This window comes from Nomascus leucogenys, chromosome 1a (assembly GCF_006542625.1).
Source record: "Nomascus leucogenys isolate Asia chromosome 1a, Asia_NLE_v1, whole genome shotgun sequence".
Classification (NCBI taxonomy): Eukaryota; Metazoa; Chordata; class Mammalia; order Primates; family Hylobatidae; genus Nomascus; species Nomascus leucogenys.
The window spans coordinates 23,848,604-23,863,990 of NC_044381.1; the positions used below are offsets into that span (position 1 = coordinate 23,848,604).

The following is a 15,387-nucleotide window of genomic DNA, read 5'->3' on the forward strand; positions in this document are numbered from 1 at the left end:
GATTGTAAAACAAAAGCAATGTTACTATTCACTCTGAACTTCATCCATGAATTCAGATTTCCATAAAAAATGCTTGGTATTTCCATAGGAGGAAAGCAAGATAGTTTCTAATCACTTTGGGACACGTTGCTGGACTTTCTCCTGCTCTTTGGCTCTAACTGTTCAGGGTTTTGGTTTACTGGCAGGTTCACAGTAGGGGAGAAAGAGAGCACTCACTTCTTTCAGAGTACCCATTGTACTGAGCAGCGTGCTATGGCATTAGTTTACTAACTTGTAGTGAGTGAAGAGCCACAGTTCAAACTGTTTTATTCTGTGCCAAATATCTCCCAGCTCTGCGTTTGTCTTTGTTCATTCCACCAAAAATGATATCAGGACTATAGGATTCTCTGTGTTCTCCTCCATGGGATTTCTGGTTTGCAACTTTTACAACATTAAATGCCTGACATTGCCTCCATGTCCTGTGATTTGCGTCAGTGTGGACAGTCATCTTGATTTCCTTTCAGACTTGGGTAGAATTACCAAGAACTAAACTTGGCTCTAAGAGCAGCACACACTCTCTGACCGTAAGAACTGCGGATGTACTTTTGCTTTCTTCCTGGATGAATGTCACTTCGTTTGTTTTATTCCTGTTTTAGAATCTGAGGTGATAAATCTCTTTTGCCTTTCACTTTTTGTGAGTCACATGTCGAATGAATAAGTTGGGGTCTTAATAAGGCCTCACCTATCTTAGACTATCCTACTCTTGTTATTCCTGAACTTCAACAGAGAATAATTATTTATCTTCCAGTTATAACCTCATATGAATCTTTTGAAAATACTAGAAATTTAAAAAGTATATACCTTTCCATTTTCTTTATTACTATTTTTACATAGACAAATTAGTGAAGTTATATTGTCAGTCTCCCATTTTCATTTTGTTTATTTTTTGAGATGGAGTCTCGCTCTGTTGCCCAGACTGGAGTGCAGTCACGAGATCTTGGCTCACTGCAACCTCCGCCTCCCGGATTCAAGTGATTCTTCTGCCTCAGCCTCCAGAGTAGCTGGGACTACAGGCACGTGCCACCACACCTGGCTAATTTTTTTCTATTTTTAGTAGATACGAGGTATTCACTGTGTTAGCCAGGATGGTCTCGATCCTGACCTCATAATCCTCCCACCTCGGCCTTCAAAAGTGCTGGGATAACAGGAGTGAGCCACTGCGCCTGGCCCAGTCTCCAAATTTTCTTAGGATGTCTTTATACTCCCTTGACAGGCTTAAGATTATAACAGTTTCCACAGAGGAGCGAAAAAACACATTGACAAATAAGAATCAAATTTTAAATGACACTTGAAACGTTCTTAGAGAGGTAAAGAAGAACAGGCACTCCAAGTTACTTTATCGTAACTGGACAAAATTAGAGAACATTAGCCCTGATGTCTCTAATTATACCATTAGAGATCATCTTTGACAGCCACCTGGCGTCTGTGTTAGTGTAGATAGATATGAGAAAATCAGTGTCTGAGTGGTAAATGGACCCCAAAATCACATTAACTAAAGAGGGGCATTTACAACCTCAGTCTTCCAACTCCCCATCTAATTCTCATTCTACCATGCCTCAAGTTACAAGCTGGAAAAGCACGTTCATTTGTTTATGTACTGTATTTGAAGGGATGTAGGATAGACAGATAAAATGAAACAATTTTATTAACAAATTACGAAAAAAATGATTTTGTTCAAGTAACAGAAAAAAAACTTCAGCGAAAACAATAGTGAAAGTGACAATAATAAATGAATTATATGCCTTGGAGGGTGCCGTTGCCATAAGACATTCTTTGTTATTGGGGTAGCCATAGAATTTGGCATTTTTTTTTCCCTGTTTTACAACATCCAACTAAAATTTCACACATTGACACACTTTGTTCTTCACTTCCTTCTCTCCCTTTCCCTTCTTCCCTTTCTTGTCTTGTGTCCTAGTTCTCACCTTTTGGAGCTGCAGTCAATCAATCTTCTTAGGGCACCCTGCTTTAGAGGGACAAGGGTAGGGCCAAGTACAAGCATAGAGCAAAGCATTATTTTTTGAAACTCCTTTAAAAAAATTTAGACTTTTAATTTTTTTTTAGCTTATTGGTGGTATAACTCACAAATAGAAATTGTATCTATTTAAGGTGAACAAGGTGATGTTTTGATATATATATATATATATTATGAAATGATTACTGCAGTCAAGCTAGTGAACTATCATCTCACATGGTTACTTTCGTGTGTGTGTTTTGAGAACACTTAGGATCTACCCTCTTAGCAAATTTCAAGTGTGCAATACAGTGTTGTTAACTGTAGTCACCATATTGTACATTACATCTCCAGTACTTATGCATCTTGCATGACTGAAACTTTGTACCGTTTGATGATCATCTCCCCATCCTCCCATCCCTGACAGCCACTATTCTATTCTGTGCTTTTATGAGTTCAACTCTTAGATTCTACATATAAGTGAGATCATTTGGTATTTGCCTTTCTGTATCTGGCTTATTTCACCTAGCATAATGTTCTCGAGGTTATCCATGTCGAGATGCTTTTGAATAAGGGTTCAGGACTGGGAAACTTCACTCCCAGTCTTCTGAATGCTCTTCCCTTCTATCTTTCTGAAACTGTAAGTTGTTTAACTTTATTTAAAAGCAATATACAAATTAACTTTTTACATGGAGATGCCTCAGGGTTACCATTCTTTCATGCCGTGAAATGCTTCTAAACCCTACAGTATGCCAAGCCCTAGTGACAGGATAACGTCCTGCTTTAAGGCTATCTGTTTTTTATTTTTTGTTTTTCTCCAGAGTATTTGCCTTAGTTTTAGTCACTGTTATTTAATTTAGAGGAGGAAACCTTATAATGATCTACAAAAGAGAGGAATAAAAACTATTTAGGAATAAGTACTATGTTATGAAAAAGCACTCCGGGATTTTTGGTGCTCATTATTGTAGGTACAGACACCAGAAGTGCACACATGAGGAGAGAAAGCCCTGTGAGGATACAGGGAGATAACCATGTGAAGCCATCTGCAAGCCAGGAAGAGAGGCCTTACCAGAAACCAACCCTGATAGCATCTTGACCTTGGACTTCCAGCTTTTAGAACTGTAGGAAAAAAAATTCTGTTGTTTAAGACACCCTGTCTGTGGTATTCTATTATGGCAGCCCTAAATACTAATATAATCCTGGAGAAGAGAAAGTCATGAAGATATGAAATAGTTCAAGTCCATGAAGGAATGTGCCTTGGACTGGGTAGAAATTATACTTAATATCATTTGAATTATACTGTAAGGTTTTGCCTTCATTAAAAAGAAGTCCCCCATTTTCTTGTTGTGATGTTTGCATTAAACACAATTTGGGATGATGTGGATATTAAAATGTCCCGATTTGGGACACTTCTTTGATATCCAAATGGTACCATTAATACATTGTAATATGATAATATATGTTCACTGCAGCCAAGATACCAAAACGTTGGACAGCCTATCCTGGAGGAAATGAAAACTGAAAATAGCCACCAGTTAGATGAGTTATCATGGTTTGGGTTGTTCAGCCATATTGAAAGCCATTCTCAGTCCACCCAAAGGACTGGGTTGGACATGCGCCCATCTCCTTAAGGGATAAAAGTGTCCTCCATGGGACCACCTGGAGAGTTATATATGTGTTTTACTGCTGTGCAGTAAAAAGTTGAAGGGCTAACTCAATGGGCTCGAGGTGCTCAAACCCTACACATTCCAAAGAAAGGTCTGGCTTTTGGCTCCTGAGAGATGACTTCTGACCCTTGGAATATCCTGTGTAATAAGAATATCTTTATATATCTGAGATTTTGGGCAATGCTGGATAGTTTATAATAATAATGTGAATGATAGTGAATACTTGGGATCCTAGGCCACATTGTATTAGTTTGACCTTTGGAGGGGCTGGAAACTAGCTAAAACTAGTTATGTGAGCACTCTACATCTATGTAACTGAGCTCCAGTAAAAACTCTGGACACCAAGGTTAGGGTGAGCCTCCTTGGTTGACAATACTTCATGCATGCTGTCACACACTGTTGCTGGGAGAATGAAGTGCTGTCCATGCAACTTCACTAGAAGAGGAAAACTGATTCTTTGCTGATTTTAATCCGTATCCTTTTCCTGCAATAAACCATAATCATAACAGCTTATCTAAAATCTGTGAGTCCTTCTCATGAATCATCAAACATGAATGTGATCTTGGGGACTCCAACACACTTGCAGTTTGGAGACACATTAGACAAGTATGTAATTCCCACCTGTAAAATCTAAAGGCTGTCTGTCAGCTCCAATGGAAGGGACAATGAAGAGAGAGTCCAATGGTCTGGGCTTCCAGAGTTTGTCAATAAAAAGGTTTTATGGAAGATCTGATTGGGAGTCATTTTCAGTCCTCCCAAGATGACTTTTTGGGGGACTGATTAGACCCCAACACAGAGAGACTTTCCATCAACTAACAAATTGGGGACTTGCTAATGTGGCCAAAGATGGATAGCCTGAGGAAAATGCATCACTGGTACCATCTTAATGTTCCCTGATTTCTGAAGAATCATTAATAGGTCTATGAGGGTAAGAGTCAGTTTTAAATATCTGGCAGGCACAGAAGGTATAAAGCCAACTTACAAGTGCGTCAGTTGAATTAGAGCTCTCCTGCACCAGTTATTGCTTCTCCCTACCTCCAACTCAACCCTTCTTGGGTCATAAATAGCAGCTAGGAAATGGGGGAAGAATGAGTGAGCATGAGGTAAGAAGCCAACTGCAATTTTTTCTTATATGAAAGTTAAGCTGAAGTATCCCCGAGAAGGGAGGAACTGTGAATGCCATTGGATGCTTTGGTTATTACTTAGGACTAGACACTTAAATGACTAAGTTGGGATAATGTTAATGATTTAAAATCAACTAATAGTAACCAGAAAAATCACAGAGCCTGCTTAAGTTAGGCTTAAATAGTAGCAAAAGAACTTGTTCTGCTGAATATTTTAAAATGACAAAGAAAATAATAAGATCGTGTTATATGCAAGTCATGTTCATTAACATCAGAGTTACAGTAATAATAATCTTAGCTCACATGTTTAACTCTTGTTTATGGACCTGAAATCCTAAAAGATAAATATAAAATTAAAAAAATAAATATATAGAAAGATGGTATTATAATCAAAGGATCAGATATTTCCAGCAAATTCTGGAAGATAAAGAGAGGTGATTATAGATAGAAAAATTAATATCAACTAAGTAGCTGAAAACTAGCACAAAAGAAGAGGTTTACTGAGAGGAGAATGGGTACATTTTCCCTACAAAGTCATGGAAAATTTCAAACTTCAGATAGCAGGGGCTGTAAGCAGGAGCCAACTTTAAGAAAGTCAGCAATGTAATTGAAGAACGCTGGGAGCTATAATGTATGTATATGGCACCAGGCTGAGGCATCTGCCTGTGAGATAGAGATTGTGAATGAGATTTTCTGTTGTGGGTTCCTATAGTTGACAATCATAGTGGACACTAGAGCTTGAGAATAACCTGACAGATAAAATAGGGCCCCCTATTTCCTCCACAAACATATGCAGAGCATAAAGAAGAGAAAGACTGAAGTTTTGAAAGAAATTCATTTAATTGGAGTCTACATAGAAAGGATGTGGAGAAGAGAGAAGCAGCAATTATTGGTATAGTAGAGGAAAATGTCTCTGAGTATAAGAAAGACTTGCGTCTCAACTTTCTCACCTCAAGCTCTGTATCAAAGGAAACTATGTAAACTTGGCAGTCTATTCTATAAGATTGGAAAAATATTAACAAAATCTGATCATGATCGCCTACTAAAAGACAAAACCATTTCTATTATTGAAAATAGATGCAAATAATCCTGAAAAAAAAACCAGAAAGTTGAAACAACACAATTAAAAAATTAAAAAAGCAATGTATTCAGAAATGAAAGAATGGTTCAACATAAGGGAAACTTTGCAATTTAAAGTGAAAAATGACATCAAAAAGAGGATGTAATTATGATGAAGTGTTTTATTGATTTTAAAATATATTTATATTAAAAATAATTATCAAATTAAGAATAAAAATAAATTTTCTTAACCTCATAAAGAGTATCAGAAACTAAAGACTTGGTGCAAACCAAAGTGGTTAAAGTGTATATAATGACAGTAAAAATCCATGATAGGTTTCTGTCTCAGATGTTGATGTTAGGTTATTCAGACAAAGCTACACAGTGAAAAAAATTAAAATTTTGAAAAAAAAATTTTACCAGATTTAACAAACTAAGAAAATCTTATTTACCCTTAGAGAGTTTTCCAAACCCAGAAAATTTGAACTTTCCTTTGGATGGCCTTAGGGAGTCAGGAGATAAATCAAAACTTTGTGCCCATAAGAGTCTAATAAGAGATATAATAAATTAAGGTATAGAGTCTAATAAGAGATATAATAAATTAAGATCTAAAAGAACTAGATATTAGGGAGCTATCGGTGTGAACTACAAGTTAAATAGTCCACATAATGAATTACTGGTCATGTTATAATTATCTGGGATGCCTAAGGAGCTTCATACCTTGAGCTTAGTTGAAGGTGGTACAAGATTAGCAGTAACCTCTTGTCCCTGGCAGAAACAAGCAAAATTCTCTCTGGAGAAAAATACCTTCATCTAGACCTCAAAATAGTTCCTGATATTTTTATTCAAAACAATGCACAGCAGGTAATCAAAGATAGCTAGGCACACAAGGAAACAACACAAAATGAACACGAATCAGTGGGAAAACAGACAACAGAAACAGACCTACAGTGGCACCTCATCTCACTCAAATAAAAGCAAAGTGGTCTAAATGACCACGCAGGCCTATAGGATCCACAATGCCTCCCTCTCATCTCTTGACCCTTTGCTTAATTCCCTCTAACCACATTGGTCTCTTTGCTGTTTTTCTGACATGCCGTATATACCATTATCTCAGAGACTTTGTCTAGTTGTCTTCTCCCAGTTATCTATGTAACTTCACCCTTCAACTCCTTCAGATCTTTGTTCAAATGTCTTTGTCTGAATGAGCCTTCACTGATCATTCTTTTAAAAATATAATCTTCCTCCTGAGGTCTAACTTTCTGTTTAAAATGTTTCTTAATTTAAAATTTTATGTATATATAATAGTTGTACATATTTACGGGGTACATGTGAAATTTTGATATAAACATATAATGTGTAATGATCAAATTAGGATAATTGGGATATCCATCACCTAAATAATTTGTCATTTTTTTGTGCTAGGAACATTCCAATTCCACTCTTCTAGATATTTTGAAATACACAATAAATATTATATTGTGCTATGTAGTTCAATATCGTGAACTATATGTAGTTTTCCTATTGTGCTATTGCTATGGGTTGGATCTGTGTCCCCACCAAATCTCAAGTCGAATTGTAATTCCCAGTGTTGGAGTTGGGCCTGGTGTGGGGTGATTGGATCACGGGGGCAAAAGTCTCATGAATGGGGTAGCACCATCCCCTCAGTGCTGTTCTCATGATAGTGAGTGAGTGAATTGTGAGATCTGGTTGTTTAAATGTGTGTAGCACCTTTCCTCTCCCTTCCTTCTGCTCTGGCCATGTGAGATGTCTTGCTCCCACTTTGCTTTCTGCCACGATTGCAAGTTTCTCGAGGCCTCCCCAGAAGCAGAAGCCATTATGCTTCCCCAACAGCCTGCAGAACCATGAGCCAATTAAACCTCTTTTCTTTATAAATTACTCAGTCTCAGGTATTTCTTTAACGCGATGCGAGGACTGACTAATATAGCTACTAAGCACTCAATATTATTCCTTCTAACTATTAGGTATGTACCCATGAACCAACCCCTCTTTATCCCCCCCTTCCCCACTACCTTTCCCAGCCTCTGATATCCATCATTCTACTCTCTATCTCCATGAGATCAATTTTTTTAGTTATGAAAGGGAAGATGAAATACTTTTCTTTCTGTGTCTGGTTTGTTTCACTTAACATAATGTCCTGCAGTTCCATCCATGTTGTTGCAAATAACAGGATTTTATTCTTCTTATGGATTAGTAATATTTCATTGTGTATATGTACCACATTTTCTGTATCCATTCATCCATTGATGGATACTTAGTTTGATTCTATATCTTGGTTATTGTGAATAGTGCTGCAATAAACATGGGAATGCAGATACCTCTTAGATATACTGATTTTCTTTCTTTTGACTGTATACCCAGTAGTGGGATTGGTGGATCATATGGCAATTCCATTTTTAGCTTTTTGAGTAACTGCTATACTGTTTTCCATAGTGACTGTAGTAATTCCCATTCCCATGAACAGTGTAGGAGAGTTCTGATTTCTCCTAAGGTTGAACTTTCTGTCTGCTTTTCCTGATTTATTTTTCTCATGGCATTTGACACCATACACATACAACATGTATTTTCCTGTATTTCCCCATGAGAAGGTAAGCTCTTTGAGGGCAGACAACTTTGCCTGTTTTGTTTACCCCTGTATCCACAGGGCCTAGAATAGTGTTTGATGTTCAGAAGCTCAATACATATTTGTAGAATGAATAAATAAATAAATGTACGTAGGTAAAGTGCTTGGAATAGGGCCTGGCTGAAAATAACTACTTAATATACATCAGTTATTATTACCACTATTGAAAATGAAGAAAAGAATGTTGAACTGACACGGATTCTAACTCCGGATTACGTTCCATCAAAGTAGCCTCTAGCAGAGAACTAATCTTTCAGTGATGAGTTTTATGAAAATTATTTTACTTATATGGGAAGATATTATTACCACTTCCCATTTACACAAAGGCACAAAGAAAGAATTTGGTTTTCTAGTATTCCTCACGATACATGGAAGGAAGCAAACTCTTGAAGTTCGATTTCTATGACAATGGCTTCTAGGACAAAGATATTGGGAGGCTTTGAAAAGTGGTGTAGGTGAGACCAGTGACAGAGATCTGGGTAACTACAACTATATGGTCTATCCTGCAGTTCACCACCAATGGGTCTTCCCCAGACAAGTCCCCACACACATGACACTCACAGCATTTCCGTTTTCAATCCAGGTGATGGTGGGGACAGGAATGCCTGTTGCTGTACAGTGCAGGGTCACAAAGGAGCCAAAGGTGACATTGTGGGATTCAGGAGCCCGCAGGATCCTGGCAAAAACTGTTAGGAAGACAGAAGTGGTGAGTGACGGTCCTGTAGGAAATGGTCAAGCTAGAGTGGTCTTTTAAAAATGCAAATTAGACCATGTTCCCCTGTGTGCAGTTCTTCAGTGTTTTCTCTGTTTTAAGGATAATACCACATGCCATGGCCAAGCCTCCAAGCCCTTTATGTTATAATCCTACATTTCTCACCACTCAAGGACACACCGAGCTTGTTTTTAACTTAGAAACTTGCCCATGTTCTTCCTCTGCCTAGACCACTCATCCCCCAGATCCTCACATAGTAGGTTCCTTGAATCATTCAAGTCTCTGTTTAAGTGACATTTTCTCAGAAAGGTCCTTCTTAATCACCCAACATCAAGTGTAATCCTCCCCCCATTCACTTTTCATCAGCCTACATTATTGTCTTTACACACCTTACAACTATCTGAAATTACCTTATTTATGTTTTACTTGCCTATTATTCCCCTTTCCCATTAGATTGTTTGAAGCCAAAAGTCTTTTGTTGACTGCTGTATTGTTTCAGGCAGAGTTCCTGACCAGAGCAAGCACAGGATAGTATTTTATTGAATTAATCAAATAATTATACTTCACACCCTCAACTGTATCATAGTGGGAGGGCAGACAAATTGTGTCAAACTTTTCAGATGATATATTGGCCAAAAGAAAAAAAAAGGATATTTTAGATAAAGTGTAGGCAGAAGAATGAGTAATTTCTATTCCTTTCTGACCCCGAATCCCCACTGATTAAGTAAGAGGAAGTTATTCTGATGTAGGAAGAAATTTTACCTTTAACTTAAGAGTGGGATTGAGGCTCACAGTACATTATAAATTGGAGGATACTTAGATTCACAGAATTATTAAACTTGGAAGAGACTCCAGAGATCAGCTAGATTTCTGCTCTTATATTATAGATGTGGAAACCAAATCTTTGTTAATTTAAGTAAGTTGGTTTCCTAAGGTAACAAGAGTGATGAGTGAGAAACCTGGACTCAGGTCTTCTGACTTCAAATTCAGTATTTGTTTAAACTATTATGGAATCTTTTGGATGGCTTGTTATACTGTAAATATATTTTATGCTCTTACTTTTTGATTTCTAGGACTTAAGCACAGAACTTAATATTAGAGTATGAAGCCCCAATTAACACAATGCTTTGAAACTTAGTTCTAGGTAAATTGAAATTTGTGAAGATTGGATTCTAAACTAAAGTATGGGGAGACCACATGTGCTAGATAAGGAGATATGCAGGACAATGATAGAACAGGTCTAGAGCAGTGTTTCAAGTTGGTCTGATTGTTGAGTACCTCTTAAAAAGCATTGCTAATTTAAAGAGATGAAGGAACAATTGATTTGTTTGACAGTTGGGGCTTTTGGCAGATTTAAGTTAATTTGACTTCCTATCTTTTGATATTGATATTTTAGATATAGAAATGTGGGGCCCAAAACTAGGAGAAAAGAAATGCAAGGAAGGTGCTGTCTTCAAGGCAAAAAGAGATTATTAAAAAATAACAAAGAACGCTATCAAATGTTTAAAATGAAGCTGAATCTGTCCCCCAAAACCAAAATTGAGCCTGATTTTAAGTAAGTGCTGGGGTCCAATTAACAATCTACAAAAATTAAAGGGTTGAGGAACATTTGAAAAACACTATGGCGATGCAATTCAATCAAACCCAGACATTTAACAGGGAAAATCATTAGCATTAGGGCGTAAAAAAGAAAGAGTGATCCATTATAGATTAAAAGAGACTTAAGAGACATATTACCCAAATGCAATGTGTGCCTCTGCTTGAATTCTTATTCTCCCAACTTAATCTAAATTCACATGTTACAGACTCTTGACAACTAACACTGACAGGCATCCTAGTGAGGGTGCGTCCAGGTACTCTTCTAATGTTTTCTGGTTACAATAATGGAGACATAGAGTCCATGTGCATCATCTGGCTAAAATAACTCTTGTAGGGGTTGGGGCTATGCTTGTGTTTCCTAAATTTTTTGAGTGTGGGACTACTGTATGACCATCTATGGATCCCATTGCCCAAGAATCTGAAACCAGCAGGATCTTTGAGAGATTTGGAAAATCTAGCACATTTCAACCTCACATGTGCTAGAAAACTGTTCTAGTAACATTGACTATACCCTTGAACTTTTTGAATCAAAAAGGCATCTTGAATGAAAGCCTTCTGGCTGAAGATGAGCAGAATAAAAAATTGGAGAATAATGTAATTTCAATTATGTTTTGCTCCTTTAATTTATAAAGCCAAGAGTTTTAATTTGGGGACTTTAAATTCTTCTTGGAAATATAGTAATCGGAAAGGTTTTATTTTGTCCTAATTTACAGCAGTTTGTTTCTTTTGGCTGTTATTATATTATTTGGAATATCATTTGGGCTTATTGCAAAACCTCTGATTATCCACATTGCACAACACAACTAAGCATAGTGTGGGATGGTAAATAAAACAGTCAATTTAATGTGACTTTGGAATTAATTTACCTAATATAGTACTTTGCCCTCCATGGGAACTTTCTGGGGGCTCCAGTGGGGCACAGGAGGGTACAGGAGTGCTGCTGACATTATAGGTAGCTTCATGAATATGAGACTGCTGATAAACTTCTCCCTGAAGGGGGCACATATACTTTGGCTGACCATGGGTTTCATTAAGTGCAGTGGGTTAGGTTAAGAGGACAATAAGGCCAGGGATTAAAGGGAAGCTGCTTTCTCCTGCACTCTCACATGCTCCCTAAACGATGAAATAGAAACTCAACCCCCTTTTTTCAGTATTGAAAGTTAGTTTCCACCCTTCCTGCCTGTCTTCCTCCCTTCTCAAAGGAGATAGCAGATGTCTTCTGGGTTTCTACTCAAATGTTTCCTTATCATAGTACCTTCTCATCCCCATTCCCCTTACCCTTGTTTATATTTTATCATAACACCACTATCTGAATCATTTGGTAATTACTGATTTATTTGTTTGCTTGTTTGTTTTTTGTCTGTCTCTCCTCTCTAGAATGTAAGCATCACAAGGGCAAGGTTTGCTCTGCTTTTTGACATGAGCTGACTGATACAATCTATATATCTATCTACATATCTATCTCTATTTCTAGAACCCTGCATGGTATATATATATGGTAGGCACTCAATGAATATTTGCTAAGTGAACGAATAAATAAATGAATGAACATGATGACTTCTCTGGTAAGGTTGGGGGAAGGGACTTGGATATGTTATGTGTATCTCAATCCTATTCTGAGCTGTCAGTCTCCCAGCTCTCTTGCATCTAAGAAGGATATAGGGTTGATGTGTGTAAGTAAGTTCACCAGGTCAGGGATTCTTCATCCTACAACTAGGAGTGAAGGGGAAAAAGGGGTGGAGAGGAAGAGGATGAGGAAACATAAGTTATGTTAGTCTAATTCTCACATGGAATAGAAATATTTATTTTTCATTCCAGCCTTATCAGCAATAAAGCTGATGTGTTTTTACCCAACTCTATCTGAGCAATTGCATAATACTCAAATTTACCATTTTTCAAATATTAAAGGTAAAAAGGTGATGAGGGAAATTTTGACATGTTTTTCAAGCATTATAAACAACAAAGTCAGTTGCAATTAAAAATAAATGCCAGATTAACCTCCATGAATAATAATACACCGGCAATAACAAACTTGGACACAGGTCAACAGTAAATCCCATTATTTCAGTGGTAGTCACAAGCTGAAAATGCATTCTAGGTCATCAATTTAAAAAGTTATATGACATGTTTCTTATTAAATAAAATGGGCATAGAATATCCCTATTTTGTGTTTTATTTGCATAAAAGAAAATAAAAGTGTTTTTGTTACATAAACAATTAAACCACTTAATAGAAGGAGCATTAAATTACTCAGTAAGTTGGAAAGCATTTATAACTGTTTTGATATGGATTTTTAAACAAAAAAATCATCAAACCCCTCTTTCTGTACATAGTCTTATCCATCATTCTCCAATTCACTGTGAGCCCTAAACCACTTGCTTTCCTGTGGGCAAGCAAGTGCATCTGCAACATGGAAAATAGACACAGGTAATATAATTAACTCTGGGTTTTCTCTCACGGGATCTATTCATGAGTTTGGGGCTTTAATGTCTCTTGAGCAGACTTGCAGGCTAACTGCAAGTGGAGAATCCTATATTCAAAATTGGGCTCAAGAAGCCAGCAATTCTAAAATCTTTTATAACATACCCACATTATATTCTCTCTCTCTCTCCTTATTTCAAAGCACTTTCAGATACACAATCAGTTTTATTATTGATTGTCATCTTAAGGAGTAATGTATAGTAAAAAGATAAAGGCATAATTCACTCTGAAATTGCACTGGAGTGTAATAAAAAGCCCAAGGGACAGGTCATCCATGTTCAGTCCTGAAATAAATGAGCAGTTTGGCTGGAGATGAACTCCATCTCTTTTCTTGGTAAGGGAGGAGTGCCAGAGGAATACTTAAGTCTCTTATCAATTTCTATTTCTGAGCAGTTATTTCAAAGGACACAAGGAGCTCCCATGGATTTTATTTTCCCTTCCTCTTTTGTTATTTTCTAGCTTCCTTTGAAAAGGGTTTTTAGGTTACATGATTCAAACCAGCAATGACTGATAGGAATAAATTAAGAAAAAAAATTCACATAGGACCAGGTAAAATGCTTTTTTACCTGTATTTAATTGTAAGCAACCTGGTATTTAAAAATAAGAAAACATTATCTGTACTTTATATGAGATACTAAGATAAGGAGGTACTGTTTTAAATAATACCAGTTTGAGATTAATTCCTACAGTCAACTCTATTACATGAGAACTCACGAATTTCATCCCCCAAATATCAAATTTTAGGTTAGAAGAGCACAAAGTTTGGGGCTTAATCAGAACGCAAGGTACCTTTAATTGTTTTTCTTTTTTTAACAGAAAACAGAAGCTGTTGACAGAAAACTGTTCGGGAAAAAGTAGAATTTTTCCCATAAAAATTTAATTTCCAGCTATTTTTCTCTAAACATATTCCACTATATATATATATGTCTCTGTGCAATTAAAATAACTTAATTTTTGTTGATTTGGACCAATTGCATAATACTCCTGATCTTGTTGAAATCATCACAATAAAAACCAAATTGGCACCTTGACATCCTAACATTTATCCAAAAACTGTGAAGCCCCCTACCCCTCCAAAAAGTCTTTTAGTCAAAGGGTAGCTTTCTTTTCCAATCTATGTGGGATTTATACTCTCATGCTGGTTTATTTCATTTCATTTTGTTTGTATTTCCAGAGACACCAAATTTAAACATTACTTTTAACTCAATCTTTCTTAAGAAATGCAAATGGTCATTAAGCATATTATGTAATAAAGAAGCCTATCTAATAACACTGTTAAGCGCTGTGACTTAATATTCCCCATACATTGTTTATTATTTCTTTAAAAATGGCACTTAGAGCTGTTTATAAGGTCAACAAAAATAAACAATTGAAAAGAGCTACACATTTAAAAAGAAGCCATGCAGAAAGAAAAAAAATACCTTTAGTATCTTGTTCAGGTTCACTTTCCTCTGTTAATAAAAACAAGACAAAACAAACACACACAATAAACACGCAAACAAAACAACACATCATGAAAAGGGAAATCTTTGACCACAGAAACATCAATTGTGCAACAAGATTAATTAGAAGCTGCTTGTTTCTTATTTCAATAAGAAACAAATGCAATCAAGGGAAACTGCTGACCTTTTGAAAGCAAATTATTAAATGACATAAGATTTCAAAATGATTACTTTTAGCCAGGCAGTATTCTATGGAAAATAAACTACAGCATACCTAACAATGTAGCTCTTTCATGAATTTTTATTCTAATATTGACAATTATCCTTTCTTTCAAGGCTACAGAGTGCCTACTATTCTCATACATTGCGTTCCCCCTTGTAGCTTAGAGTCTCCTCTTACCAGGCCCTGCTGTGAAGTCAGTGGTGTTCAATCTGGGATCTCAGCTATCATTTCTATGGCAATAGACTCATGTTGTGGTAAACAGAGGATTAGGGGGTTTCTGCAGAATAGAACCTACCACCAACAGAGATCTGCAACTCTGCACCAACACAGAAGCTGCTTGGAGAGCAGAAAGGAGCAAATCATTACCTTCTGGGAATCTACTAAGGAAGGAAGGTCCACAGGATATTGTAAAATGTTTAGATTAAATAGAAAGAATTGAGAATTTA

The 15,387-nt window shown here is 36.6% G+C and overlaps 1 protein-coding gene across 4 annotated transcripts in view; it reads right to left on the reverse strand.

Moving 5' to 3' along the window:
- Positions 1 to 15,387, reverse strand: part of MUSK (muscle associated receptor tyrosine kinase) — a 133,042-nt gene that overhangs the window by 58,820 nt on the left and 58,835 nt on the right. For 2 of the 4 annotated variants that reach the window (XM_030814805.1, XM_030814787.1), the window contains exon 6: positions 9,046 to 9,170. In XM_030814805.1, the coding sequence (XP_030670665.1) occupies positions 9,046 to 9,170 (125 nt within the window). Of the gene's footprint in view, positions 1 to 9,045; positions 9,171 to 14,697; positions 14,728 to 15,118; positions 15,147 to 15,387 lie in introns of those variants that run through there. The other 2 variants (XM_030814797.1, XM_030814817.1) reach the window with 2 other exon arrangements.